Source organism: Callorhinus ursinus, unplaced genomic scaffold (assembly GCF_003265705.2).
Source record: "Callorhinus ursinus isolate GAN/ISIS: 27379988/994484 unplaced genomic scaffold, GSC_fseal_2.0 scaffold50, whole genome shotgun sequence".
Classification (NCBI taxonomy): domain Eukaryota; kingdom Metazoa; phylum Chordata; class Mammalia; order Carnivora; family Otariidae; genus Callorhinus; species Callorhinus ursinus.
Window position 1 is genome coordinate 834,358 of NW_027397112.1, and position 26,850 is coordinate 861,207.

At 55.1% G+C, this 26,850-nt stretch overlaps 1 protein-coding gene across 2 annotated transcripts in view; it reads left to right on the plus strand.

Annotated features, from left to right (window-relative positions):
* SDK2 (sidekick cell adhesion molecule 2) overlaps window positions 1-26,850 on the plus strand; it is a 255,584-nt gene that overhangs the window by 147,142 nt on the left and 81,592 nt on the right. For both annotated transcript variants that reach the window (XM_073883174.1, XM_073883175.1), the window contains exons 3-7: window positions 1,248-1,354; window positions 12,073-12,220; window positions 17,927-18,060; window positions 24,591-24,702; window positions 26,535-26,725. In XM_073883174.1, the coding sequence (XP_073739275.1) occupies window positions 1,248-1,354; window positions 12,073-12,220; window positions 17,927-18,060; window positions 24,591-24,702; window positions 26,535-26,725 (692 nt within the window). The remainder of the gene's footprint in view (window positions 1-1,247; window positions 1,355-12,072; window positions 12,221-17,926; window positions 18,061-24,590; window positions 24,703-26,534; window positions 26,726-26,850) is intronic.

The following is a 26,850-nucleotide window of genomic DNA, read 5'->3' on the forward strand; positions in this document are numbered from 1 at the left end:
TGGTGGTGATGGAGGTGTTCGTGGTGATGGTGGTGTTGGTGATGGTGGTGTTGGTGGTGATGGTGGTGTTCGTGGTGATGGTGGTATTGGTGATGATGGTGGTGCTATGGTGGTGTTGGTGGTGATGGAGGTGTTCGTGGTGATGGTGGTGGTGGTGATGGTGGTGCTATGGTGGTAGTGGAGATGGTAATGCTGGTGGTGGTGGTGAGCCCCGCTGGAACTTGTATAAAAGAAAACTTAGCAACTCTTGAGAATAAGGTTGCTCTGTCCCAGGGTTGGCATAGCCTAGAGGCAGGTGGCAATGAGCTTGTCCACCATGTCAGCTGGGCAAACCCTCAGACACCCAAGGATGGGGGAGATGTCCTAGGCACAAGCCCCTTGATCCTCTGAGGTCCCTACTGGGCCAACCACTGGCCAGGCACAGGAAAGGTGATCACAGAGTGGCTACCAGGGGAACTAGCCCCCTCCATACCAGAGAGCACCACCTGCCCGTGTCTTACCTGCCAGAAGTCCCTCTCCCCGACTTGGCCTGGCCTCCTCCCTGCCTCTCAGCCAGGTCAGTGCCCCGCACACCTGCTCTCCAGCTACCTTTCCCCCAACACCAGACTCTGCTGCCCTTTGGGCCAGTCACGTGCTCCCAGAGCAGGCTCCCAAGGGTCCTCCTCGGGTTTGAGCATCCTGGCCTCAGGACCCACATGTACAGAAAGCCAACCTGTCCTGCTAGGAAGGCTCTGCCTTTTTCCTCCACAAAACTGCAGTGGAACTGTCTCGAATGTTAAGGGTGAGATGATACAAAGCATTAGGGGAAGCATGTGAACATTTCTGCCTCTGCCACCCCTATCCATTTCAGTTAATATTTACAGTACCGTCCTGGGCCTGGCCAAAATAGAATGCCCCCACCTTTCCCAGTCATGCAAGTCACAGGCAAGGGAAGACAACAACCTCCAGCGGAGGACCAGCAGAGGAGGCCTGGTCACAGCCAGGGTCAAGGGCTCAGGCATAGCACCTCCCATCCGTGGGAAAATGCAGGCTACTCCCTAGGCACCTGAGCTAAAGCCTGGTTGCCCTTGGGAGGAACATTTCTATTGATAGGGACCTTCCTGTGACTCCAAGACGTGGCCAGAGGATCCAGAACTCCCTGGTGCTCTCCATTCAGGAAGAGGGTGACCTGGCAACCTTCACCCTCTGATCCCAGTCTGACATGTGCATCCCTGCCTTGCTCACTGGCTCTCTCGTCTGCACCCTAGGTACATGATCACCAGCCTGGACCGCACCCACGCAGGCTTCTACCGCTGCATCGTGCGGAACCGGATGGGCGCCCTGCTGCAGCGGCAAACCGAGGTCCAGGTGGCCTGTGAGTAGTATGATGGGCAACTTGGGGGCAAGGAGGGTCTGTGCAGCAGGAGAGGGTCTGCAGGGTCCCCACCTACCACCATGCTCTGGGCAGAGCCAAATCCCAGCCGTAGCCTTCCATGCTCATTGGGTGCTGACGGTGGCCCTTTCTGCCTATCACGGGAGTGCCCTCGTTTTGTGGTGGACAGGTGCTCTCAAGGCTGCACCGCTGACAAGTGACACACACATCTGCCGGCTCAGAGTTCAGCACTCTTTCCATGGGACCAGCTGCTTCTCTTTTAAAAGGGGCCCTATCACCTGGTTCAAGGGCCTCCTCCGGGGTTGGCTGGGCCTCGCACTTGGGGGTCTTCATGATGGCCCACCTGAATCTCTCCAGCTATGACACTCTTCTCCACAGACTTCCTGGTGCCCCCCCCATGACCTTAACCTTTCCATCCTCCAACTCACGCAGTGCTGGAGCAGTAACAGCAAGCGGGTCCCATGATCTGTGGGATCGTTGGGAGATGCCTCATGGTGGCACCATGACCCTAAGAGGGAGGGGCAGGGATGACGAGTCTGGCTTCCTGGAGGAGCCAGGTGAGCAGACAGTAAAGTGTAGGCCCCTGTAAGTCCCTTCACCAGTCCCTGGAAGGACTTTCTCAAATGGAAGAAGGGAAGACAGCTTCAGAAGATCCCAAGTGCATCTCAGGGGCCAGGGCCCCAGAGCACCAATCAACACCCTCCCCCTGAGACTCAGCCTCCCCTTCTCAGTCCTGCCCCCCATCCTAAAATAGCTGCTGTGTGCTAGAAATGAACCTCATTATGGGCTGTTTCATTCTGGGTTCTTCCAGGGGCAGAGGTCCAAGGTGGCACAGTGGGACATGGGAGCGTGGAAAGCTTTAGTGAGCCTTGAAATTTAAGAAAAAAAAAAAAAGGACACCTCTCATCCAGAGCCTACAGGGGCTCGCCTCTGAATTAGCACAGGAGAGAGCTTGCTACTTGAACAGAAGTAGGAGAGAGAAATCTAAAAGGAAACCTCAAGCGAGGCAAAGAGTGTTGATAATAATTATGGAAAACAACCGTAATCAAAAGTGGAGGACGGAGTGTCTCCATAAATCAGCACTAAAGGCAACTCAGCTCACTCAGAGGAATGGAAAAGCCCTGAATTAAAATGATGGATCAGGGCACTGTCAGCGGCTGGAGAGCTCCCAGGGAGCCTCATTTAGCCGGTGCCCAGAGTCCTGCGGGGCAGGGGCAGAGCCACGGGCCAGCCTCCAGCAACTACGCGTGCATGCATATGCCCGTGTGTGTGCAAGTTTGCGTGCGTGAGTGTGGGTTCGTGCGCGTGTGTGCGAGTGTATGTGTGTGCATCAGGCTGCTTCTTTGTCCCCCGCATGTGGGAGAGAACACGTGCACATGTGTGCATATGCACGTATCCGTAGATGTGTGTGCTTGCATGCGTGCAAATGTGCATGCCTAGGTTGGTCTGCCTCTTTGCTCACCTTGGCGCTGGTGATAACATAGGTTTGTATGTCGGTGTGCATGCAGTTGGAAAGGCCATCCAGGACACAATGTCCCCGACAGTCTAGGCTCGTCCAGAGAATTCCTTGAGCTCATGTGCCCAATGCACCTAGCCAGTGCCTGCCCAGTCAGTGAGCGTTACTGCTGCAATTAATATTCTGTAGCATCGTGCTAAGGCCAGAAGAAACAGGCCACAGAATGGAAGGGCTCCTGGCACACACTGTTCTGGCCAAATGCAGAGCAGTGAGCTGACAGTCACACCTAGGCCTTGCAGTCAGCCCAGCGTCTGCCCCTCACCCGCCTCTCACAGGGGCGTCCCTACCCCGTCAAAGCCACCACGTGTCAGCCCGGGCTTCAGGAGCCTCTGGACATGGTCACAACCATCACTGCCACCAGGTTCTATGGGGCCGCTGCTTAGCTGTGCCCGTGTGGCTACAGGTGGTCCCTGGCAGAGAGCAGGGGGGTACCTGGAAGGGCCCGAAGGACTGCATGCAGTGGGGAGGCCCAGGTTCACCCCATTCCTGACCACCAGCTGCAGCTCCCAGGCCAACCTCGAGAACCGCTCCTCAAACTGCACCAAGCCGCCTTGCTCCATAGCATCCGAAGGGAGAAGCCACTACTTTTGCACCCCTTTGGACCTCAAGCCAGAGGAGTGAGGGGAGTCCTGGGACTCCAGTGGGCAGTTGAGAAAAACACTTATCCTGACAAGTTAATGATGGTTTCACCCCACTCTCGTGGCCACGGCGGGACGGAGAAGGGAAACCTCCCTATCCCCCCTCTTGCTGGACACACTTGTCTCATCCGGTGGGGGTCTCTCTCTCTCTAGTTATGGAAGTTGAAGAACTTGCTGTCCAACCTGACCCCCACCCCTCAAAACACCTTCCAGGATCCTGGGTGTGGGGGAGGGGGGACCTGGCAAAGCCACCCCCCCCACCTCGCTCTTCCCACCTGTTGCTGGGCAAGTGCGCACCATTCTCTCCCGTCCTTATCCCACAGGGCTGCCTAAGTCACACAGTGATGAAGTACCAGAGCAGGACTTGAACCCACAGCTGCCTGATTCCAAAACACCCCCCTCGCCACACTGCCATCTGAGGTCAGGAATAGAAAAATCAAAATGGGGTGGGGGTGAGGAGAGAGGGGGTTAGCTGCTGAGGTCGGGGTTCCCATGGAACCCAGTGGGTGCTCTGGACTGGACTGTCCCATGTCCAGATAATGCCACAAACGGATGCTGCGTCCACCTAGGATGAACGCCATCTCCCACCACGGGGTCGGGGTGACGTGCTCTTCTTGGCTGTCGACAGAGGCGAGCAGATGAAAATGCTTACAAGTAGTTCCTGGGCCATGCCATGGCGGGGGGGGAAGGGGGCTCAGGAAGTGTCGCTTCCAGCCCCAGCCTCGGCACTGAGTAGCTTAGGACTCTGGGCACCTGGTGTATGCGTGCGGGGGGATGGGAGGGGGCAGACAAAGGAAGAAGTATGGCCTCCATCCTCCTGGAAAGGTGAGCACGTGCCCCAAGACCCCTTGGAACAGACTCGGATTCCCTCAGGAGACGCCAAAGGAGATACGGCAGAGCCTCCAGAAGGATCCCTCCTTCAGTCGTTCCTCCGTGGGTTCCCAGGACAAGTCTGAGAGGCAGGAAGGCATGTGGTACGAGCCACATCTCGAGATGGGGAGACTGAGCCTCAGAGAAGGTAGAGGACAGCCCAAGGCCCCACAGCCAGCATTTCTACCTTCCACCTTCTCCTGCCCTGCTGTCAGGACACTGCAGGGTCTAGCCATGAACCGCCCCCCCCCGCCCCCCTCCCATTCAAATTCAGGCTCACCTCTCCCTACCTGTGTGACCTTGGGCAAGTTGCTTAACTTCTCTGTGCTTTTGTATCCTCTCCTCTTTGCATCCTGGAATAAACTCACCTTTCTCACTCTGGCCTAGCCACCATGTCTGCTCTCCGGAGCTGGGGCTACGGTAAGGCAAGTGAGGCACATGGGGGATGCAGACTTGAAGGAGGCGCTCCCCCTTGGGTACTCAACGTGCACTCACAGGACACCGATAGCAGTGCCTCCATAAAACTTCTACGTTTGCTCCCCCAGTCCCTGTCCAGGGGCTCTCCCCGCTGTGTGCCCTGCAGACCTGCACCTGTCTGTCTCTCCACCTGTCTCTCTTGTACAGTCACACAGATGCCCACAGGTCTGAGGATGGGAAGGCAATGGCTGCTTCTCTGGAGCCCTCCATCTCTCCCGGTGGGTTTCTGCATCCCGGGGCGGGGGGGGGGGGGGCAGAAATCTTTGCCCTTAGGGCTCCAGGCAGCCGGTTCCGGTGATGCTGCCTTTCCAGGCTCCTTCCGGAACTGGGCCAGGCAAGACCCACCTCTGGCTCCCACCCCCCTTCCCAAAGAGGGACTGTGAATTGGGTTCTAACGAGAAATTAATAAGGCAGCTGTGCTAACAACTAATGATAATGGCAAAGTCGTTACAAAAAGATTCTTTACATGTTTTTAATTACAGCAATTAAGAGGAAGTCAATAAAACGTCCACCCCCCTCCCCAGCTCCCTTTCTGCCTGCACTCCCCAACCCCACCCCAGTCTCTTCTTTGTTTCTTTCAAGTTGCCATACATTTCTGGCTTGCAGCAAGCTCACTGAATGGCTGAGGGGGTTAGGAGAGCCTTCCTGGATCAAGAAGCCTTCCTGGCTGTCCACATCCACATTCTGGGGGCAGCAAGCCCACCCATAGGCCACAGGACAAAGGGCCCCTGCCCCATATGGAAGCCACCTGTACAAGATGGGACATGAGGAAGGGGCACCTGGGTGGCTCAGTCGTTAAGCGTCTACCTTCGGCTCGGGTCATGATCCCAGCGTCCTGGGATGGAGCCCCACATCGGGCTCCCTGCTCCACGGGAAGCCTGCTTCTCCCTCTCCCACTCCCCCTACTGTGTTCCCTCTCTCACTGTGTCTCTCTCTGTCAGGTAAATAAATAAAATCTTTTTTTTAACTGTTTTATTTATTTATTCATGGGAGTCAGAGAGAGAGAGAGAGAGAGAGAGAGAGGCAGAGGCAGAGGGAGAAGCAGGCTCCCTGCCTAGCAGGGAGCCCGATGCGGGACTCGGTCCCAGGACCCTGGGATCATGACCTGAGCCGAAGGCAGATGCTTAACCATCTGAGCCACCCAGGCGCCCCAATAAGTAAAATCTTAAAAAAAAAAAAAAAAGATGGGACATGAGGGCATCGAGCCTGTTGCTGGGACTGATGCCCAAAATGCCACCAATGGGCCCATTTTTCTTAATGCTTAACCTGAGTGTAAGCATTGAATGTGGACTATTTAGGGGCCATCTACAGTTCTAGAGAACATGGCTGTGTCTTTTCGCCTGTTTCATTCACTCGTACAGCAACTCTTGCTGTAGGCCCACCGCGTGCTGAGCTCTGTTCTAGGCGGTAAGGACACAGGTGACAAAATGGGGACACCTGTTCCTGCCCCCAGGAAAGTAGTAGGGTGCCATGAAAGTTCAAAGGTGAATATATGATAGAATACAGAACATAGAAGGCCCGTGGAGAAAAATAAAGTGCTCTAAGGAAAAATGAGGCCATGTTAAGAGGGATGGAGGCTGGGGCAGGGGTCCTATTTGATAGAGTGGCTGAGAGAGGCCATCTGGGGAGGGGACATTGACCAGAGTCTCAAAAGAAGCAAGAGGATGAGTCACACAAAGGGATAAGGTCTTTCCAGCCAGGGAACAGCAAGTGCAAAGGCCCTGTGGTAGGCTTGGGTGTCTGAGGCCAGGGTAGCTGGAGCAGAGTAAGGGAAGGAGAGAGTGGAAGGAGATGTAGCTGAGGAAGTGGGGCAGTAGAGACAGATGGTAGCATTCGAGAAGTGGTCGGTACTTTTGATGTTACTCACAGTGTAGTGGAAATAAATATGCCTCATTGGGGAAGAGGCATAATACGATCTGATTGGAGAGAGAAAGCACTGTTTCTCTAATAAACAAAACCACAAGGAAACACCATCTCATGTCCACCAGACTGGCAAAAACGAGTCTGGCAAGACCAAGAGTTGCCAGAAACTCCCATCCGTGCTGGAGGGAGCGTTAAGTGGTAAATTGGTGCAGATTTGGAAACAGTTTGGCATTATCTCATAAAATTAATGTGTGCACACCCTGCAACCCAGCAGTTTCATGCTTAGGCTCATGTTCTAGAGACTGTCTTAGCCCTGTGCGCCAGAAGATCTGCATGAGACTGTTCTTAGCAGGACAGCAAAATGCTGGAAACAGACCTAACCTGCAGGTACACTGTGTTCCCTCACCACGTGGACACCCAGGCAGCCGTGACAATGACCGAACTAAGTGTAAGCACATAGCTGAAGCTCCAAAAAGAAAAAGAAAAAAAAAATTGCACAAAAAAAACCAAATCACGGTAAATGACATACAGAATAATTCCAGGCATACAAGGGCTTGGAACCAAACTATATTAACCCTAAATTGTTTAGGGATGCATCTGTGTGCAGCAAAACTTGGGGGGAAAGCCATGCATGATTGCCACAGCATTTGGGGCAACAGTTACCTCGGTGGGGGAAGGGGGAATGCCTTGGGGTGGGGGACACCTTGGAGGGAGGGGGCATGTTTGTTAGTGTTCTGTTCCCTAAGCTGGGTGGTGGTATGGGAGTGTTCTAGTCTTCTGTAAAGTATACATATAATTATATTCAGTCTTTTGTATGCATGACATATTTCATGATTAAAAAAATGTTTTAGAAATAAAAGCAATGAATGTATTCTGAAGTGGGATGCATATTTCACAAGACCTTTTAAGATGTAACAAAGACATCAGGAATTTGGAGGCCACTTCCAGCTGTGCCCCAGGCTTACATTTCTTTGCTCTTTGGGGAATTCGTTGGGAAAAGTAGATCAGCACTGTAGGCATAACACAGTGTGTTAATAAGCGTGTACCTCAGGGAGCAAGTGCAAAAACCCTTATCTGTTTCCACCTTAGTGTGCTTGAGTTTTCCCAGGGGTACCTGGGGCCCCAGGCTCTGCCAGTATGTGGCGTCCCTCCTTCTAGCCTCCCTTTTGCACTGACCAGCTGAGTGGACGCCCCCTTGGCCCCTTGCTGCTGCTGTTCAGTGTGTGCATGGCTGTGCCTTGGGGCCCGTGAGCAGAGCTGGGGGCTCCTTGAGCAGGTCCCAGAAGCCCACTTGACTCAGTGCAGTGGAGAGACTAGGAGGGTTCTGGGGGGCCTGAGAGCCATGGTGAGGCAAGGGGATTATGGGGTGGAAACATGGAGGAGAACATCAGCTGCAAAACTTGGACCAAGACCGGCTGTGCCCTTCCTTCCATCCCTCTCACTGTTCATACATACATACCTGCGCCCATGTATAGTCATCCATCCTCCTGCCCGCCTTTCCTCCATCCATCTCTTCCTCTCTTCCTCCAGCCCTCCCTTCATCCATCCCACAGTAGGGGCTCAGTAAGAGTCATTGCACGATGGCATTGGGTGAATTTAGAAGGAACCTACTGTGTGCAGAGTACAGGGCTGGGTGCCTCACAGGGACTTGCTGATGAACGCAACTGCCTCTTGAAGCTTACAGTATGGTAGGGAGAGATAAAGAATGTGTGTGAAGCATGTTAATGTAGGGGATGAGTTAGGAAAGAAGCAGAAAGGAAATGCGGAGGGGGGTGGGGGCGGCAGGTTTGAATGCTGGCCCTGCCCAGCCCTGAATGCTTAACGTTGGATAAGCCACTCTATCTCCATGAGCTTTAATTTCCTCACTGATGAAATGGAGCTAATAAAACTCAAGAGGGGAGAAAGAAACACTATTACCATGAAATTGCTTTAAATTGTTCAAATATATCTTCAGAGTTCTGTGAAAAGTTTTTTAAATAGATAAAATTATTGTGAGAACTGAAATCAATGTGATTTATTGACATAATGTTTTATAAACAGAGCCAAATAATGGAAATTAATAAACAAGTAAATATGTGTATTTACTAGAGTTGAGCTAGCCGTGGTAGCATGAGGATTACATGCATGTGAAGTCCACCAAGGAAGAAAGCCAGTGGAGGGTCAGTGTGCAGCAATCTCTGTTCTTTAATTCTGTTTGGTGGCATGGGATAATCTTTGCTGAAGAGGTCGATGTTTCGGCTAAGCTGTGAAAAATGTATACAATTCTAATATTTTAATACTACAAACATTAGATATAATTTTTAGCACTTTAATATATTCTTCCAGCTTCTGTGTCTGCATAACAGATTACCCCAAAGCATAGTGATGTATGGCAATCATTTATTAGGCTCACCAAGTATGTGAGCCTTGGATCTAGACAAGGCACAGTAGGGATGGCTCGTCTCCACTCCGTATGACTGAGGTCTCCGCTGAAAGACTTAAAGGCTGGAGACTGAAATTATGTGAGACCTCACACAACAATTCACATGTCCAGTGTGGGTGCTGGCTGTCCTCTGGGGACCTCAGTTCCTCCTTTCATGTACTCTTCCCGTGTCTGTGTGGGCCAGATTGAGCTTCCTTACAACATGGCGGCTGGATTCCAAGTAGTTGTGTCTGTCCAGAGAGATGGATCCAAGGGGAAGCTGCAACCTTTTGATGACCTAGCCTTAAAAGTTGTATACCATCACTTCCAGCACATTCATAAGAAGGGCATGTTGGATGGGAGATAAATATTGATGCAGCCATCTGTGGAAAGATAGATCCTGACACACACATGTAGTATCTCATCTAATCCTGACTACAACCTATGAGGAACATACTCTTCATAACTCCATTTTACAGAAGAGGAAATTAAAGCTCAGCAAGGTCAAAATTTTGCCCAAGGTCATGCCTAATAAGTGACAGAAGTAGGATTTGAACTCAAGTCTCAGTGACTCCAAAGCCATTATTACCATTACATTTACTGCCTGCCAAATGTAGAACAAGGATGCCAAGAGCACATTCTCTTTCTTGAGATCCTTAATTGCCTGGATCCCTCTGAGATGCTGTTGAATCACAGCACCTTGGTGAATCATGGCTTGTTCTGGAGACTTTCTAGGCAGGGGCCCCACACAAGGACAGGCCTGCGATGGGAAGCCAAGTGTAATTCAGCGTGGCAGGAGGGCACATGATGTGGTGTGGGCGTTAAGACGGGAAAGGTTGATTGGGGTCAGATTAGGGAGGGATCTTGAATCAAGCAAGGGGATTTAGACTTTCCTGGGACAAAGAGGAGATCCCAAAGTTTCTGAGCAAGTCAGCCATATGTCCAGAAAAAATTAATTAGGAAGAGTGTAAGATGATGGGTGGGTGTGGAGCCTATGGAGACCCTGTTGGGGGGTGGTCAGAGCAACTGGGGTAACGGGGTTCGCTTGGTGGTGGGCCTGTGGGAACTAGAATCAGGGGGCTTGGTAAATGAGAGGACTATCCCAGAGGAAGAGTCAAAGGACTTTGTGGGTACACGGAAGGGAAGCAAAGCACCACAAAAGGCTCCAGGGCAGGTGCAAGTGGGAGCTATTCACAGAAGACAGCAAGAAGAAGGTAAGAAATGCCAACATTGCTGTTGGAAATCGAGTTTTGGGTGTTGAAGCTCAGAAAAGAGCCAGAGCAGATATGAGAGTCTTTGTAGAGAGACTGTGGTCAAAACCTTTAGATGAGGGGAGGCCTCCCAGGGGGCAGTGGGGCCAGGAGGAGAACAGAACCCAGGACTTTGGAAAAAGAGAGGATAGGCCCATGGTTCTCAAACTTTGGCATGCAGCAGCGTCCTAGGAAGAGCGAATCAAGAACTCAGAGATCCAGGTGCATTGAAGCAGGGGCCTTTCCATGCCCTGGGGAGGAGCAAAGGATGGGAACAAATCTATGGGCTTACCGAGTTCCCAGGGGGATCCTGAGACCCACCAAAGTACTACGAGCCACTAGCTTGAGCCCAAACGGTCATTCTCCACCTTGGCTCATGTTGGAACTACCTGAGCAGCTTTAGAAATACCCACATTTGAGTCCCGCCCACCCTTCGGGGGATTCTGAGGTTTAGCCAGGCTGGGGAATGCCTGGTTGAAGGAGAGGGAGAAGAGGCAGCAATATTCGAGGGGTTGAGAAATAACAGTGAAAGCATCAGGAGACCAGGTGGCTTGGGACGTGGCCGCCTTGGCCAGGGAGGGGACAGTGAGCAGTGGGGACATGCAGCTCAGTTTTCAGTGGTCGGAACCTGATTGCACATGGCAGTGCTGATGGCCAGCTCACACACCCCATACCGGTGGAAACAGAAGTCTGCAGGTGAGTTCTTGAACTTGGCATCAGCACTTTTTCTAACTGGTATGTGGCCAAGTTGGGGACAATGATGCTTGTCACCCTTGAATATGGACACCCTTCACTGGGGGTCTGGTGAAGATGCAGGTTCTGATTCTGTAGGTCGGGGCGGGGCTTGAGACTGCATTTCTAACAGGCTCATGGACCACACTTTGAGTAGCAAGGATGTACATTAATGTTCAAAAGTCATGACGTTCGGTGCAGACCCCTTCCCGTGCCCCATTGTAACCCTCTGCTACTAGAGTCAAACCCCACCTCAATTCCAGCCGGCAGGTGGGCCACGAGAAGTCTCCTGCCTGCATCTCTGCTGCTCTCTTCCCCTCCGGGCCGGCATAGCAGAGCCGGGATAACGTTCCCCTCCTTATCTGCCAGCAGGGTAGGCATGTTTTTAAAAGAGCAATATGGTGTTTCCATTCACACTTGCATGCAGCCTCATACACTTCCCACCCAAGGCAGAGGAGGAAAATCATCTCCATACTCTATGAGCATCCAAGACCCCACCCTCCCCAGTATACCCAAACTTGCCTCCACCAAGAACCTAGGAAACCAGCACCAAGATGTGCCCTTCACCTCACGCTGAAACCCCGACTGCCCTGTGGGGCAGACACCAGACTCCAGCCTCGGATCTGAGTTCAAATCCTAGCCACGTGCCCTTGGACAAGTCAAGGAACCTCTCGGAGCCTGTTTGGGCCGTTTTCCCCTTTGTAAAATGTGTGAAGAAATGACCAACCTCTTCGTGGTTGCTGGATGAATCGATTGGTTCATGGATATATGGATGTAAACCCCCAAAGCACAAAGCAGGGCATGTCATAATGATGGGCTTAGAGGGTGGGCTGATGGGGTTGGGTGGGTGGTCTGAGCCCGGCGGCCTCCTTCCCCACAGCCATCCTGCCACCACCACTCCCAGCACGGGAGCTGGGCAGTCTGACCCACACGTACGCTCTTCCCTCCCGCAGACATGGGGAGCTTTGAGGAAGGTGAGAAGCACCAGAGTGTCTCCCACGGAGAAGCAGCTGTAATCCGTGCCCCACGCATCGCCAGCTTCCCACGGCCACAGGTGACCTGGTTCCGGGACGGCCGCAAGATCCCGCCCAGCAGCCGCATGTGAGGCCCTGCTCTGGAGGGGGATGCAGGGGGCTTGCCCTGTGGGAGAGGGGATCTGGGACCTCCCAAATGACAAGAGAAGGGTGGCCAACAAGGAGGGGCTTTCTGGGAACATGCGTGTGAAAACTTGGGGACACAGCAACTCGGTGGCCTTCCCGGGGAGTCCCAGGGCATCGGCCCCACTCTCAGCTGCCTCCCAAAGCAATGAAACCCACAACAGGCAGTGACAGAAGCCATCCCCATCCGTGGGAGGGCGCTGGCATGTCCCCGGCAGGGTGGCCACCCGGCCGTTTCCCGTGTGGGGTGTGGGTGTGGCTGTGTGTGTTTTGGAGGAGGGGGGGCCGGGGAGGCCCGGCAGGGAGAGAAACACATGGCCCTTTCAGCATTAACAAGGACCCCTCTGTGTGGCCCAGTGCGTGGGTTGTGGCAGCCGGGCTTGTGGGCAGGAACCATGGAGCCAACACCTCACAGAGGGCGAGGGGCAGAGCATTTCCTCCAGGGACGCTCCCGGCCCTCCTGATCCCGCCTCGGGGTCTGGAGCCAGCCCCAGCTCTCTCCTTTTGGACTCCAGCTCTCCCCACCCAACCCCACTCCCCAGAAAACAAGAAAGACCACCTTTGTCCTGGTCTCCTCAGGCCACAGGTCAGCTGTGGGCAGAGCCCATCCTGGTCTCTGTGGGAAGCGGGAGCCAAGATGGACAGTTCTTGCCTTTGGGGTGAGAGAGGCCTCACAAGAATAACGTGATAACATCCCGGCACAAACAGCAGCTGTCGTTCCTTGAGTGGCCGCTGTGGCCTCGAGCCTGGGCTAAGCACACTGCCCACATCATCCTCTCCTCCGCGATGGGTGTGCACCTCCACGCGAGAGACGCTCTGTCTCGTTCCCCTTTCGATCCCCAGAGCGCACCCTCAAATAGCGGCCGTTGGAGGAATGACCCTCACAATAGTCCTGTGAGGGGGCTGGTTTCGCCTCCACTTTCTGGACAGTAGAGCCCCCCCCACACCCCCAGAGTTGAACCACGTTGCCAGGTCTCACGCGGCTGGTTCCAGGCTGGCCGACTCCAGAGTCAGGGTCCTTACTTCTGTCTTAGGTGGAAATTAGGTGACAACAGGGACACAGAGAAGGAGAGGAGGATAAATTGATTGCTCTCATAGAGAATTGGTCCTAGTACAGTGATTCTCAACCTACCTGTTAAAATCGTTTTGGACAATTTAAAATGTGTTGATCTTTAGATCCTACCCCCTGCACATTCTGAGTTTGTTGAAATGGGGTGTACCCTGGCACTTGGGGGGGTGGTTAAAGCTCCCCAGTGACTCTGACACGCAGGCACAGTTGAGAACCACTGTCCTAGACTATATCCGTTACCCACAGATACAGAAATGCTGCATAACAAAAGGTCCCAGGGACCAGAAGCAGTAAGCATTTATGTGTCATATGAATGTGCAGATCGGGACCTTGGCTGGGCTCTCTGATTTGCCTGGGGTCAGCTGGCTATTGACCAGTTAGCTTAACCGGGGGACTCTGCTCCGCGTGTCCCATCCCCCAGCCAGCTAGCCCCGGCTTCTTCTGGCCATTGCAGAGGAGCAGGAAGGAAGCAGAAACATGGGTTTGCCAAGCCTCTGCTAACATCCCGATGGTCAAAGCGAGTCACGTGGTAGAACTCAGCGTCCAGAAGCAGGGGCATGAACTCTGCCTCTTGAGTGAGAAGAGCCGTGAAGTCACATGGAAAAGGGTGTGGCTACAGAGCCAGGGAAGGATTGGAGCCGCCCCCCCTCCCAGGTTAACAGGTGGACAGGCTCATGCTATATGAGTCGGCTCAGGCTTCCTCGCGCCTCATTAAGGGTCAGTAAAGCCAGCAGAGCATGGTTTACCATTAACACAGACAGTGAGGCTGAACTGCAGAAGGGGGGGTGCTCCCCCCCCCAGGTACTGAGACAGGTGAGTCCTGAGCCCTCCCTAACTCCCATCTCTGAGGTTATCACGCAGCTCCAGGTATATCCGTGATGGCAGCCTGCAGGCCAGTCGGTCGGCAGAGGCTGCCTGGAATACTGTCTTGAGAAGAATGCTGAGGCCCCATCCAGACTCAGAGGCAAGAGCGGCTCCATGACAGCTCACGGCGGGTGCCGTGGCTGCAGGAGGGCTCGTGGGCGCGTCTCTACTGTGTTTGCTCTGGGGGATGAGAACCTCTCTCCACCCTCACTTGCATCGCCCCTCGCCTAACACCTTGCCATCCCCTTTTCTCACTCCCGCCCTCTGTCCTCACCCCCTTCCCATTCCCAACAGCCTCTGGCACCAGGACAGAATGATCTTGGCGTGCAGACCCATGCCCGCCTTCGTGGTCACACCCGCCGCCTTCCCACTCGCTCCAACACTCCAGCCAAACACATGAGAAAAGGCTGTGGAGATTGTGTCTCAGCAATTACAGCAGATTAATATTCATGGCTGAGAGGAAAGGTCCCTGGAAGCAAATTCTCCGGCGTCTGTTTGCCAGAGATACGTATCTGCTTAGCGCTATCAGCCGGAGGGGCGTGCGGGGTGCCAGCCGGGGCGGGGGGCGCTGTCTCCGCAAGGCTGTTCTCACTGCCGGGGCAGGGGTGCCGATTAGCCACGCTTTGCCGCGGCTCTGGAGCTCACTGTTGAAAAGGAGACAAGCTGCCCAACAAAGACACATGCTGGGGGCTTTGGGCAGGTTCTAGGATGATTTCTTTTATTCTTAATTAAATTATCAATTGGCCCCCATGGACCCAAGGACAAAAAAGGGCTGGCTTAATAGGAGTGGTTGGAAGGTGGGGTGGGAGCCGGGCCAAAGAGAGAAGTGGGAAAGATCTAGTCAATTGGAGCCTGAAGAGTGTGGCTGGAAAACGTACCCCCGCCCCTGTCTGAGAGTTGAACCCTGACCTCCATGCCCCGAGAGCATTCCAGCAGCTTCTTTCAGAGTGGCTGAATCTGGGGTGCAGCAGGCCAGAAGCCCTTCTGGGTGCCAGAAACAGCTCTGTGCACTTGGGAAGTGAGGTACAGGGTCATTCCAGAACCATCTGTTGAGGGGGTGGTCATCCTGCAGAAGGCCGGGAGTCCAGGGACCTTCCTTAACCACCTGCTGAGGGCAGAGGGAGGGCAGGTCAAAGGCCATGAGGGCTTCGAAGTCCCTCTGCCACATTCGGAGCTCCATCTCTGGTCCTGAGGGCCCCAGTCCAGAGTGTTCTCCTTGCCTCTAGTGCAAGTCAAGGCAACACCAGCCGCGGGTACAGACAAGACCCCCAAACACCGGGGACTTAGCACCAGAGAAGTGTTGTTTTTTTGTTTTGTTTTGTTTTTTTCTCATTTGAAGTCCCAGCAGAGGCGAGGGAGGGGAAGGACTCTCCTCCACAGTCATCCGGGGGCCCAGGCTGGTAGGAGCTCTGCCGTCCTCAACCCTGGGCTTCAGAGTTGCCCTGCTCTGACAGAGGGGAGAACCTAGGAGCTGCACAGGGGGTCCTTAGGGCCTGAGCCTGGAGATGGTGCACATACCTTCTGCTATACCCCACCAGCCCAGCCCCACTGCTCCACCTGGCTTCCCAGCTGCTTATGTGGATGAACTACCGCCCACTATGCCATCTCACCCAGGACAGGGCACCTCCACCACGGCACAGTCCACGCTTGGGGCCTGATAAATCATTGTGCGGGCTGTCCCGTGCATTGTAGGACACTTAGCAACATCCCTGACCTCTGCCCAGCCCCACAGCTGTGGCACTAGCACTTGTCCAGACGTTATCAGACGTCCCCTGGAGGGTGACGCCCCCCTCCCCCACCCCCCGATTGAGAACCACTGACCTAGAAGGATCCATCGTAATATGGATAAAATAGAGCAAAAGGAGAGGTTGGGGGGTGAGGTGGTCTCTTCCTGGTCAAGGAGAGAAAGCACTGGAGATGGGAACCCTCCCTGGAGGCAAGAGGGGGTTCAGGTCAGGCAGGTGCCCTGGGGAGTGGGGCCCGGCCATGCCCAGTGTGCCCACCCTCCAGAGATTTCATTCAGCCGGCTCGTCCGGGGCCGCCGTGTTGGAGAGGGTAGGGAGCTCCCTTCAAGTGGTCCAGGTGCCCTGCTGCCTATCACGTTAGTCCTGACATTGGCCTGTGGGCCGAGTGAGGGCTGCAGGAGAGGGAGGGTGACAGCCTCAGGCCAGATGCGGACAGGACGGAAGCAGCGGCAGGAATCAGAATCCCTCAACCTCGGGGCTGGGGGAAATCTTCACAAGCATTTCTTCTACCCCCTTCGCAGATGTGGAGGCTGAGGCTCAGCATGGAGGAATGGTTGTGTTCTTAGAGGCTGTGGCTGGAGCTCATTCCAGAGCTGCCCCCGGCCCTTGACACAGCCCAGCCTTCCTCCCCGACCCTGGCCTGCCCCACCAGCTGCACTAAAGGACAAGGACCTCTGCAGGAGACTTCCCTGTAGGGAAACGGTCCCTGTTCCTATCCCAGCTTGTCACTTTAAAAATATTTTAGCCTGGCTTTATCTTACTTTCCATCAGCTCATTAGCTGGAGAGGGGTTTTCCTCCAGAAAAAACCAAAAACAAAAATATCATTAGGGTGCCCAAGAACTGGGGGGATAGGGCTTTCCCTTCCTACTTCCCAGAGCTCCACTGACGGTGTGAGACTCAGCCCATGAACCCCCCAAAACCAGGAGAGAGGGGACACCAGCACAGCCCAGCTAGAGAGGCATCAGCGGGGATGTTTATTTGAGAGCCTGTTTAAAACTCTGTAACATTCACCTAATGGGAAAATTTGAAAAGAATTCAACTGGGTCTGTCCTTGTTAAACTAACATTAAGGATGTTTAACAGCTGTCTCGGGCACATCACATTAAAATCCGAGATAGACTTGACAAACTAATGGTTTTGTTTGTCATCGAGAGAACGGGTAAGAGAGGGAGCCGGGCAGAGCGGGCGTGGGCAGCGCTCCTGGGGCTGTCTCCCCTGCGTCAGACAGGGTCCTCAGCTTCCCGCCTGGACCGGCCCCTTTCCCTGCCTGCAGACCAGGTGCTGTGGGGCTGCATGGTGGGACCCCAGTGGAGGGGACCTGCACCCCGCCGCCCGGCTGGCCTCCTTCCTCCTCCCCCCTCAGCCCACAGGCAGTCTCTGTCCTTGTTGACCAGCTTCGGGAAGGGAGCACCTGACACCCTGAGAGGGGGCTGGGGGACAGAGGAACCCCCGTCATCAGTGGTACAGGCCACCTGTGGCTTTGGAATCAATCCCAACAAACGTAGAATTAGGTTAAGGCATTGATTCTGGAATGATCCTCTTCATTTCTAAATTCATGATCATTGCTCATCATCCGTTCCTCGTTCGTTCATTCCACTGAATAGGTTTCTTTGGTGCTAGACCCTCCTGGTGCAGAGAGGGTCACACTCAGCATCGAAATTGTGACGTGGGAGAGGACAGAAGGCCGTGGGGGCTCGGATGCCTGGGGCCAGGTTTGGGGTGGGGGCTGGGAAGCTTCAACAGGGATGGTCTCGGACCTCTGTGCACATTCCGGGTTTGGGTCTGACCCCAGCCCTGGAAGCACGTTGGGATTCTCTGCAAACAGAGCGTGCTGACGTTGAGGCAGTCAGTGGTCCTAGGAGCTGGGCTGGAGGAGGGGCTCCGGGGGCCACCAGCTTCTTGTCCCCGTGCCCATCCTCCGATGTGCAGAGCCCCTGGGCCCCTGTCGGACAGATCCTTTTCCTCTTCACAGAGCCATCACCCTGGAGAACACCCTCGTCATCCTGTCAACGGTGGCTCCCGACGCAGGCCGCTACTACGTGCAGGCTGTTAATGACAAGAATGGGGATAACAAGACCAGCCAGCCCATCACTCTTGCCGTGGAGAGTAAGTAAGCGGCTGGGCCTGGGACGGATGGAGGAGCGCCTCATTAAATCTTGGGAACGGGGCTCCAGGGGGTCGTAAAGGAAGACGGAGTGGTGGCAGAGGGGGGCAGCTAGAGTAAGGCAGCCCAGGGGCGTCCGAGGAATAGGGGGTGCCCCAGCATTGGGAGTGTGAGGGTAGAAGCAAGGAGGGAGCTGAGTGCTGGACCCCGTTCCCATGACAAAGCTGAGATCCTACGTCAGGGGAGGGGACGCTGAGCTGGCTGTGAGCAGGGCTGCTGGAGGCCCAGAGACGGCGTGGGATGCGGAAGAGAGTATGCATGTGTGGGTCACCGCCACCTCTGGGGCTCAGGTGCCGACAGGGAGAGCATGCAGGAGATGGGGAGCTTGTTTCGAGAGAACTGCATTCACAGCCTCTACTCAGCTGCTCCATCAAAGCACTACTCAGAGCCAGGCTGTCTCCCCTCGTGGGAACACAGGCTCTCCGCCCAGGCTCCTGCCTAAAAACGCCTCTGCCCATCCCGGCAACCACCCAGCACCCTAGAAGAGATGGGCCAAGCTCTCCCCAGTGGCAGAGAACAGATGTTAACAAATGGAAAGGGGTGGCTCCTTGGGTCTCCTTTGGCAAAGAGGTATTTATTCATCTAGCCAAGACTGCAGTCAGGTGTCTGATCCCTGATGGAGATGCTGGGACGCCCTCCCTGGCCTGATTCTCGCCAGCCAGCCTGTCCGCCTCCCTCTGCGCTCTGTCCCTGGGCGAGAGATGGCGGGTGGGGTGGCTCCGGCAGCCAGCCCAGGCCCAGAAGCCCCGCCGAGTCCGTGGTCACCCGAGCTTGCCGTAGCAGCTGAACAACCACGCAAGCTGGGGGGCCAGATGTTCACGTCCCTCCACATCTGTGCCACTCCTGCTCCAAAAGCAAGTCTCATCTATCATCCATGGTCGCATGGGGACACAGCCGCCAGCAGCAAGACGCGGGTGTGGATCTGCATGGGGCCTTCCCGTGTCCTTCCCCTGACCCCTGCCTCTGTCTGCCGATGGCTGGAAAGCCCAGAATGTTCCTCAGCCCCACCGTGTCCATTCCTAGGCCTTCAGAGCACCAGCTGACCCCCTTCCCATATCCCCAGAATTAATCCCCTTCCCCAGCCCCAAGTTCCAGTTGGTCTAGAAAGACGCCTGAACGCACAGAGGAGGGTTCCATTCAGGATACTGACCTATCAGGGTCACAAGGGTGACCTCTGACATTGACCTGGGCCCCCCTATATTCTCCAGTGATCAGATACCTGGAGTCTAATAGAATTCAGTCACTGGGGAAGAGGCAAAGTTCACGGTCTGAGTCAAGGTGACTCGATTTACCCTGGGACCAGAGGTTGGAGCCCCCCACTCTGTGCTCCTCCCCAACACCCGACCTCCTCCTCGCGGGCCTTAAGCCAGCGACCTTGCGGGCAGACTGTGGGTGTCATTCACTCTCTGCTGCATCTCAGCTCCCCACCCCAACCCTCCATCTGGCCCGAGGGAGGAGGGTAGGATCCTTCCCGACCCCCGTGTCTACCCAGGCCTCCTCCGGTTGTCTGTTTCTCCCACCCCATCGCCCCTTGTCTTCTGTTTTCACGCGGCGATTTGTACTGGATTAAGAGCAGAATCAGCTGATTCTCCGCTAATTTCTCCTCCCACGAGTGATTGCACTTCAAAACCCTGTTCATGTCACTGACACAAAATCCCCCAGCCCGCCTGCCTGCCTGCCAGCCAGTTTACCGGGAGCACTTGCCACTTTACCCACCACCAGCTCCAGCCCCCCTCACTGATTTCAGGAGCCTGGCCCCTCCCTCTGTTCCCCCCTCCTCTGCCCTCCAGGGCAATTCTATTTCTTAGAGGCCCTGGGGCAGGGAGGTGGGGGAGGGGATGCCCATGCTCTTCAGAAATGCAGAAGTTTAGAACAAAGCCAGTGCCCACCCTGGAGTTGGGACCTGACCACTGCCCAGGGGTCACCCTGATGACCTCACACAGACTGTCAAGCCTGGACCATGGCCCCACACTCAGGAATGGGGTAATTTACAATTTGCCAGTAGCCTCATTTTTAAAAAAGGAAAAAGCAACAGGAAATTAGTTTTATTAATGTATTTTATTTGCCCAACATATCCAAAACATTACCATTTTCACATACAATCAACAGAAAATATTAATGAGGTACTTTATGCTGGGCATCTCTTTCCTACTAAGTCTTCGAAATCTCTGTGTATTTTATACTTGGAGCACATCTTTGGGTTGCTCAATTTTCATCTGAAATACGTGATCTGCATTTAGACTTCATCAACTTTACAGCTGGAAAGGTGATGTTGGATACCGGAGTTGTTCTACACATACTTAAAAGTGTTCTAATAACTGATTTGAGGATCTGTTTTTAAATTAAATGTAAATTAGATCAAATTAAATCCCATTAAATCAAAGGGGCGCCAGTCACATTTTAAGAGCTCCTAGCCACCCGTGGTTCGTGGCCCCTATGTTGGATGCCTGCCCAGGAGAGGGGAGCAGCTTACCTACCTGCTCCCCCCCCCCAACGCACTTGACCTGTGGCCCAGGTGAGTCACATGGTCCTTGAGTCTCTGTTTCCTGGCCCCTCCGGCAACATTGTAGTTGGGAAGATTCGATGAGACCCCAGGAGAATGCATCACAGTGGTGTCCCCTCCTGGTGCCTGTTACCAGAATCATCCCGGGGCAGCAGGATCCAACTTTGTTTCTGTGTGGAGAGCCTCTGTGCTTTCTCAGCCCCGGGTCCTGTCCACGGCAGGAACTCACATGGAAGATAACTCTCCTCCTTGCTCTGGTTTGCATGTGATTTTCTGGCTTGACCTTTGGGCCCCGTTCACCCCACTGCCCAGAGCATGAGTCTGATGAGGCAGATGTCCTGCATTCCATTCCCGAGCATGGTCCGCTGTCCTCCTCACCCCAGCTGGTCATCCGAAGAGCTGGCGAGCAAGGAGTTGCTAGCACGGGGCCCCCAGCAGAGAGCATCTGTCGGCAAGTTATGCCCTGCTCGGGGCCAAGTCCGTGCCACCCAGGGCCGTCTTGACGTCCCGAGTCCACCCTGAGCTGTCCTTCTCTGCCTTCACACCACACCAGAACAGGAGGCTGGTGAGATCAGGGGGAGCCAGGGAACTGGGGGTGAGGGTGGGAGGGACAAGGAACATTGGCTTCTTCACTTCCGGGGACCAGAGACGGGGAGGACTGTGTGAGGCACAGTGTAGTTGGTGGGTCCTGGAAGCTCAGGGAAAGGGGTGTTGGAGAAAGGGGTCCACAGAGCTAAATGTCCAGAGCAGTCAAAGAGAATCAGAGTGGAGAAAAGGGGACTTGCACCAGGAGGTCACGGGTGACAGGGAAAGGAGAATGCGTGCACGGGGTCCAGCGGGAGAGGGACCGGGGCTGAGGGGGTGCTCAGAGGTAGTTCAGACAACTAGCAGAGCGGACGGCAGCCAAAAGGGAGATTTGTTTCCTTCTGCTCCCGAGCAAGGACTGAGCCAGAGAGATGATCTGGGGAGTGGTTAATGGCGTGGGTTTGCAGCCCTGGAGACCTGGCCCTATTCTTGGTTCTGTCCCTCATTAGCGACTGTCACTGGGAAGTAAACTACTTAATGTCTCCGGCTTTCTCATCTGTAAATTGTAGATGACAATCATGACCGGCGTCCGGTGGCTGGTGGCCGTTGTGATGAGGGAGTAAGGTTCAGCAGAGTGCTGGGAAGGGGCCGGATGGGTGGCACCTCTTACCCTCAGTCGGAAGGCCCTGGAGGGTCTGTGACTTTCACCTTCTGGTGGTCTCTGGGTCCATCACGTGGTTTGGGCGGGTGGGGGGGTGGGAGACAAGGAAGCTGTCCCCGAGCATAGGCAGGTACACCCCAAGGAGGACAGACTATGATTTACTGAGCACCTACTCAGCACCGGGTACTCTGCACTCACCCCAGACCAGGTGGCCAGCCCTACCGAGGCCCTTCTTCCCAGCATCCATCCCATCAGCTCTAATCCGATAAATGTCTTAAGCACTGATCTGAGATCCAGACCGTGCGCTGCATGAGGATAGACCCCTGCCCCCCTCACTCAGTGAGGAACCCCTGGTACCAGGCACAGTCTGCAAGGGACTGAGCCCTCACCCAGAAAAGATCTGTTGAGCAAGAGGCTGAACTCACAGAACCCTGCGATGCGATCATTTTTATCCCCATATTGCCCCGGAGAAAATCAAGACCCAGCTGAGACACCCCCCACCCCACCCCCACCACTGCACCACTGCGGGATGGCTGGGGCGGAGCAAGGTTTTGAACCAGGTCTTCCTGACCCCCCAGCCCTCCATCGCTGGGTCCAGGGGTCCCCAACCACAGCTGGTCCCTCCCCTCGAGCCCCAGGGCCACTGCCAGGACCGAGGCATGACCTCCAGGGTCCCCGGATGGGTGTCAGTCTCCCCTCCACCCAACAAGTTGCCCTGAGGCCCTGGGGTGGCTCTCCTATTTTTTAAACTCCGAGGGCTCTGTTTACCTGGCTCCGCAGTGGGGCACGTCGCTTGGGCTCTGTCTGTCTCCTCCTCCTGCCCCATTAATCTGGGCCGTGGTACCTGCGCGCCCCGGCATGTAATAAACAACTTAGAGCACACTTTTATGGATTCAGCTATATCAGCAGCTTTCAGTCCGATCGCTCTTTATGGCACCTACATGAGGCTTTTATATTGTTGCAATTATTTTGCTTTATATGCTTCCTTTCTTCCCTCTTCATTTTACTTTATTTTTTACATTTTTATTCCCTTTTCTAGCAAAGCCTGGAGTCCAGGCAAGAAAACCTGCCAGGGCTGACCGGGGTGGCCCAGAGCGGCAGTGGGACCGTGACATGCTCTCCCCATAAAGGATGTCCTGTCACTGTTCCCCACCGCTCCCCCCCCCCCCAGGGCTGTGCAGGTCATTATAGTCGGCTGCCTCCAGAACCTCCTGGGAAGGAGCCAACCGGATGGATTTTTCGTGAGAGAAAAAGCCCTCTGTGGCTCTACTTCCAGGAGCACTGGAGCAGGTGCATGGAGAATATTGGAGTTTCTGCCAATATTGGGCCTGTGCTGACCCACCAAGAGCCTGGCCACTTCTTAACTCAAAAGAATACAAAAGGCGAAGCTACTGCCTCTGTTAGAAGAGCTCGGGGTATTGTGTTGTGTTGATAAAGCCCACTCGTGATACGTTCTCTTGCATTTCAATCACTGATCCTGAACTGGTGCAGGGCTAGCCCTGGTCCATTCGTGCCTTCGCCGAACAAATATACATGAGCCCCGACTATGTGCCAGACGTCTCCCTGGTGCTGGAGAAGGAGGCGTGAGCAAGGCTGTCTCAGCGCGGGCTGCCGTAACAGGTTACCCGACCGGGGGCTTCAGCAGAGCGGTGACCTCTCAGTTCGGGAAGTCCAAGGTCAAGGGACCAGCATGGCTGGGTTATGCTGAGGCCTCTCTTCCTGCCTTGCAGACAGCCGCCTTCTTGCTGTGTCCTCGCGTGGCAGAGACAGAGTTGTGGTGTCTCTTTCTCTTCTGATCAGGGCACCGGCCCTGTTGGATTAAGTCCCCACCCTTAGGACCTCACTTAAGCCAATGACCGACCGAAGACCCCAACTGCAAATACAGTCACATGGAGGTTAGGGCTTCAACATACGAATTTGGAGGAGACCTAATTCAGCCCAAGGCAAGGATTCGTGAGGTTCCTGCCCCGGGGAATGTATTAGCTTCCTTGGGCTGCTGTAACAAAGTTCTGCAAACTGGGGGGCTTGTAACGACAGAAATGTACTAACAGTTTTAGAGGCCAGACGTCTGAAATCGAGGTGTTGGGAGGCCTGTGTGCTCCCTGAAGGCTCTAGGGGATGATCCTTTCTTGCCTCTCAGCTTCTAGTGGTGGCTGGCAATCCTTTGCATTCCTCCTTGCCTTGGAGATGAGATACATCACTCCAAGTCCCTGTCTCCGTGCTCACCTGGCCTTCTCCCCTCTGTGTCCATGTGTCTGTGTCTCCATTTCACGCGTCTTGTAAGGACATGCCGTATCGGCCTTAGGGCCCACCCAGATACAGAAGGACCTCATCTTGACTTGATTACACCTGCAAAGACCCTATTTCCAAAGAAAGTCACATTGACAGCTGCCGTGGACATGAATTTGGGGGGATTCCTATTCAACCCAGTACAGGGAGTTTGTGTTCAGGTGGAAGAGGGGGCCAGCGAAGAAGTAAGCTAATAAGATAAATGTGGATGGGGGGAAGGAGTTTGAAGGCACAAACAGGACAAGGGGCTAAGGGGAGGGCATGTTGTGTGACAGGAAGGTGGGGGGGGGGCTCTGGAGTTCTCCAGTGGGCGCTCGCTGGACACTGCAGATGCCCATGACCAGAGGGAGAGGGAGAGGTGAGAGGGACCCTGGGGTCATGCTGCTTGGGTCGGTGCCCCATGGTCACCTGCCCAACTCCATGAGGACCAAGGTCTCCCGAGTGGAGACAGGATTTCCGCCCTCTGTCTCCAGCTATCCCTGACCTCTCCCCAGATGTCGGGGGGCCTGCAGACCCCATCGCCCCAACCATCATCATTCCTCCCAAGAACACCAGCGTGGTGGCCGGGACCTCAGAGGTGACCATGGAGTGTGTGGCCAATGCCAGGTGGGTAGCATGTTCCCCCCCCCACGCTCCCTTGCACCTTTGACTCCAGCCTGTGCTCCTGACCTGTGGGCTCCAAGGGGACCAGCCCGAGTTCAGGGAGGTCTGCAAGTGTCACGTGAGGACCCAGGAAAGGAGATGAGGCGTTTGCCCTAGAGGAGGGGTGACGCCTGGATGGGCTGGCTCATTCTCTGTGGCCTGAGGGGAGAGACCAGGCCTGGGGGGGCGGGGGAAGTTACCAGGCAGCAGATTTCAGCTCAGGGTATCGACGCCTCACTTATGGCCCTGAGGGCGATCTGGAAGGGGCAGTTTTAGTCCTTGTGTGCAGGGACGCAGGGCTGGGAGAGGGCTCGTGTGGGGGCCTTGGCAGGAGGGAAGACCTGGGGTCAGACCCATCTGCAGCCCCTTCCTGGCCACGCACGACCCTCACTTCCCTTAACCAGGAAACAATTCAATAATTACCGCACCTCATCACATGTGGGCGCTGTACTGTACTTCCCGCATGATTTCTGTTCCTCCCACAACTACCCCGAAGCCCAGAGAGGGCAAGCAACCTGCCCAAGGTCACCCAGCGGGCCAACAGCAGGGTGGCAGTAGAACAGGCCACCCCCCAAGGCCCAGGCCCATTGCCATGCTCTGGGCCTCAGTCTCCTCGGCTGTAAAATGGGAATGATTCGAGCACACACCTCCCCGGTAAGGCGTGTAGGTGGAGTGCTGAACCCACCTCGTAAGTACTCAAGAAAGGTGCTCGCATGTGATGGGTGGGGAGTCAGACCAAGGGCCCCGAGGTCACCTCCTGTTGAAGAGTCCCAGAGAGCAATCCTGTAGCAGCGTTCCTATGCGTGCGCTTCTGGAGACACAGGTTCCCCGGGAGGGTGGCAAAGGCCTTGGTGTGGTGCTCGCCAAGGGCGTGGAGAAGACCTGCAGCCCAGAACCTGCCTAACGGCCCTCGAGCCAGTGCGGCCCACACATACTCTACCACGGGACCCTTTTCCACGGGACCCTCTGCACACCCTGTGCAACCATAGCACAGAGCCCTTGAGGATGTGCCCGGCGCTAAACAGGAGAGCAGGCCACGGGGCGCCTGGGCGGCTGAGTCGGATAAGCGTCCAGTTAAGCCTCCAGCTCTTGGTTTCGGCTCAGGTCGTGATCTCGGGGTCATGAGATCGACACCTGCATTGGGCTCCACACTCAGTGCAGAGTCTGCTGGAGATTCTCCCTCTCCCTCTGCCCCTCCCACCCTTTGCTTGTGTTCACGCATGTGTGCTCTCTCTCTCTCTCTCTCTCTCTCTCTCTCAAATAAATAAATCTTTTAAAAATATAAAACTAAAATGAACAGGAGAGCAGGCCAAACCCAGTCTCAGGAGGTCTTGAGGGGCCAGGGTCAGTGATGGGGGCGCCCGACTCACCCTCTACGTTGGGGGGCGGGTATGTCCGTCTGCCTGCCTTTCCGTCTTCGGACCTTGGGTGTTCATCTCGCGCTCCTCCCCGGCCTGTCGCCGCGCCTGAAACGCTGCGCTGCCCCCGGCTCCGGTTCGGACGGGAAGCCGCGCCAGGCGGCAGAAGAGCGAGACGCACGGCTCCGGCGGCTCCTGTCCTCGGGGAACGTGCACCAAGTTAGTGCCGGCCCGGCCTCCAGGTGCCTTCCCTGCATTAGAGCATCCAACCGCAGCACAAACCCCCGGGGGCACAGCTGTCCCATTTTGTAGACGAGGAAACCGAGGTCCGGAGGGCTGCACCTCGAAGAGACGGGGCTCAGGGCCCTGGCCTGCGCTCCCACCCACCCCTGTCCTGGGCCCCTGTGGCTGAGAGCCCGCTTCACTCTCGCCCTCCAGGCCCCTGATCAAGCTGCACATCATTTGGAAGAAAGATGGGGTGCCGCTGTCCGGCGGCATCAGCGACTACAACCGGCGGCTGACCGTCCCCAGCCCCACGGGCAGCGACGCCGGCTACTATGAGTGCGAGGCTGTCCTGCGCAGCAGTAGCGTCCCCTCCGTCGTCCGAGGAGCCTACTTGTCTGTGCTGGGTGAGATGGGGCAGGGCTGCTGGGGGTCCCCGCCCAGGGGGAAGGGGCCGGAGGGCTGGGGTCTTCTTTTTTTTTTTAATTTTTTATTTACTTTTAATTTTATTTTATTATGTTAGTCACCGTAT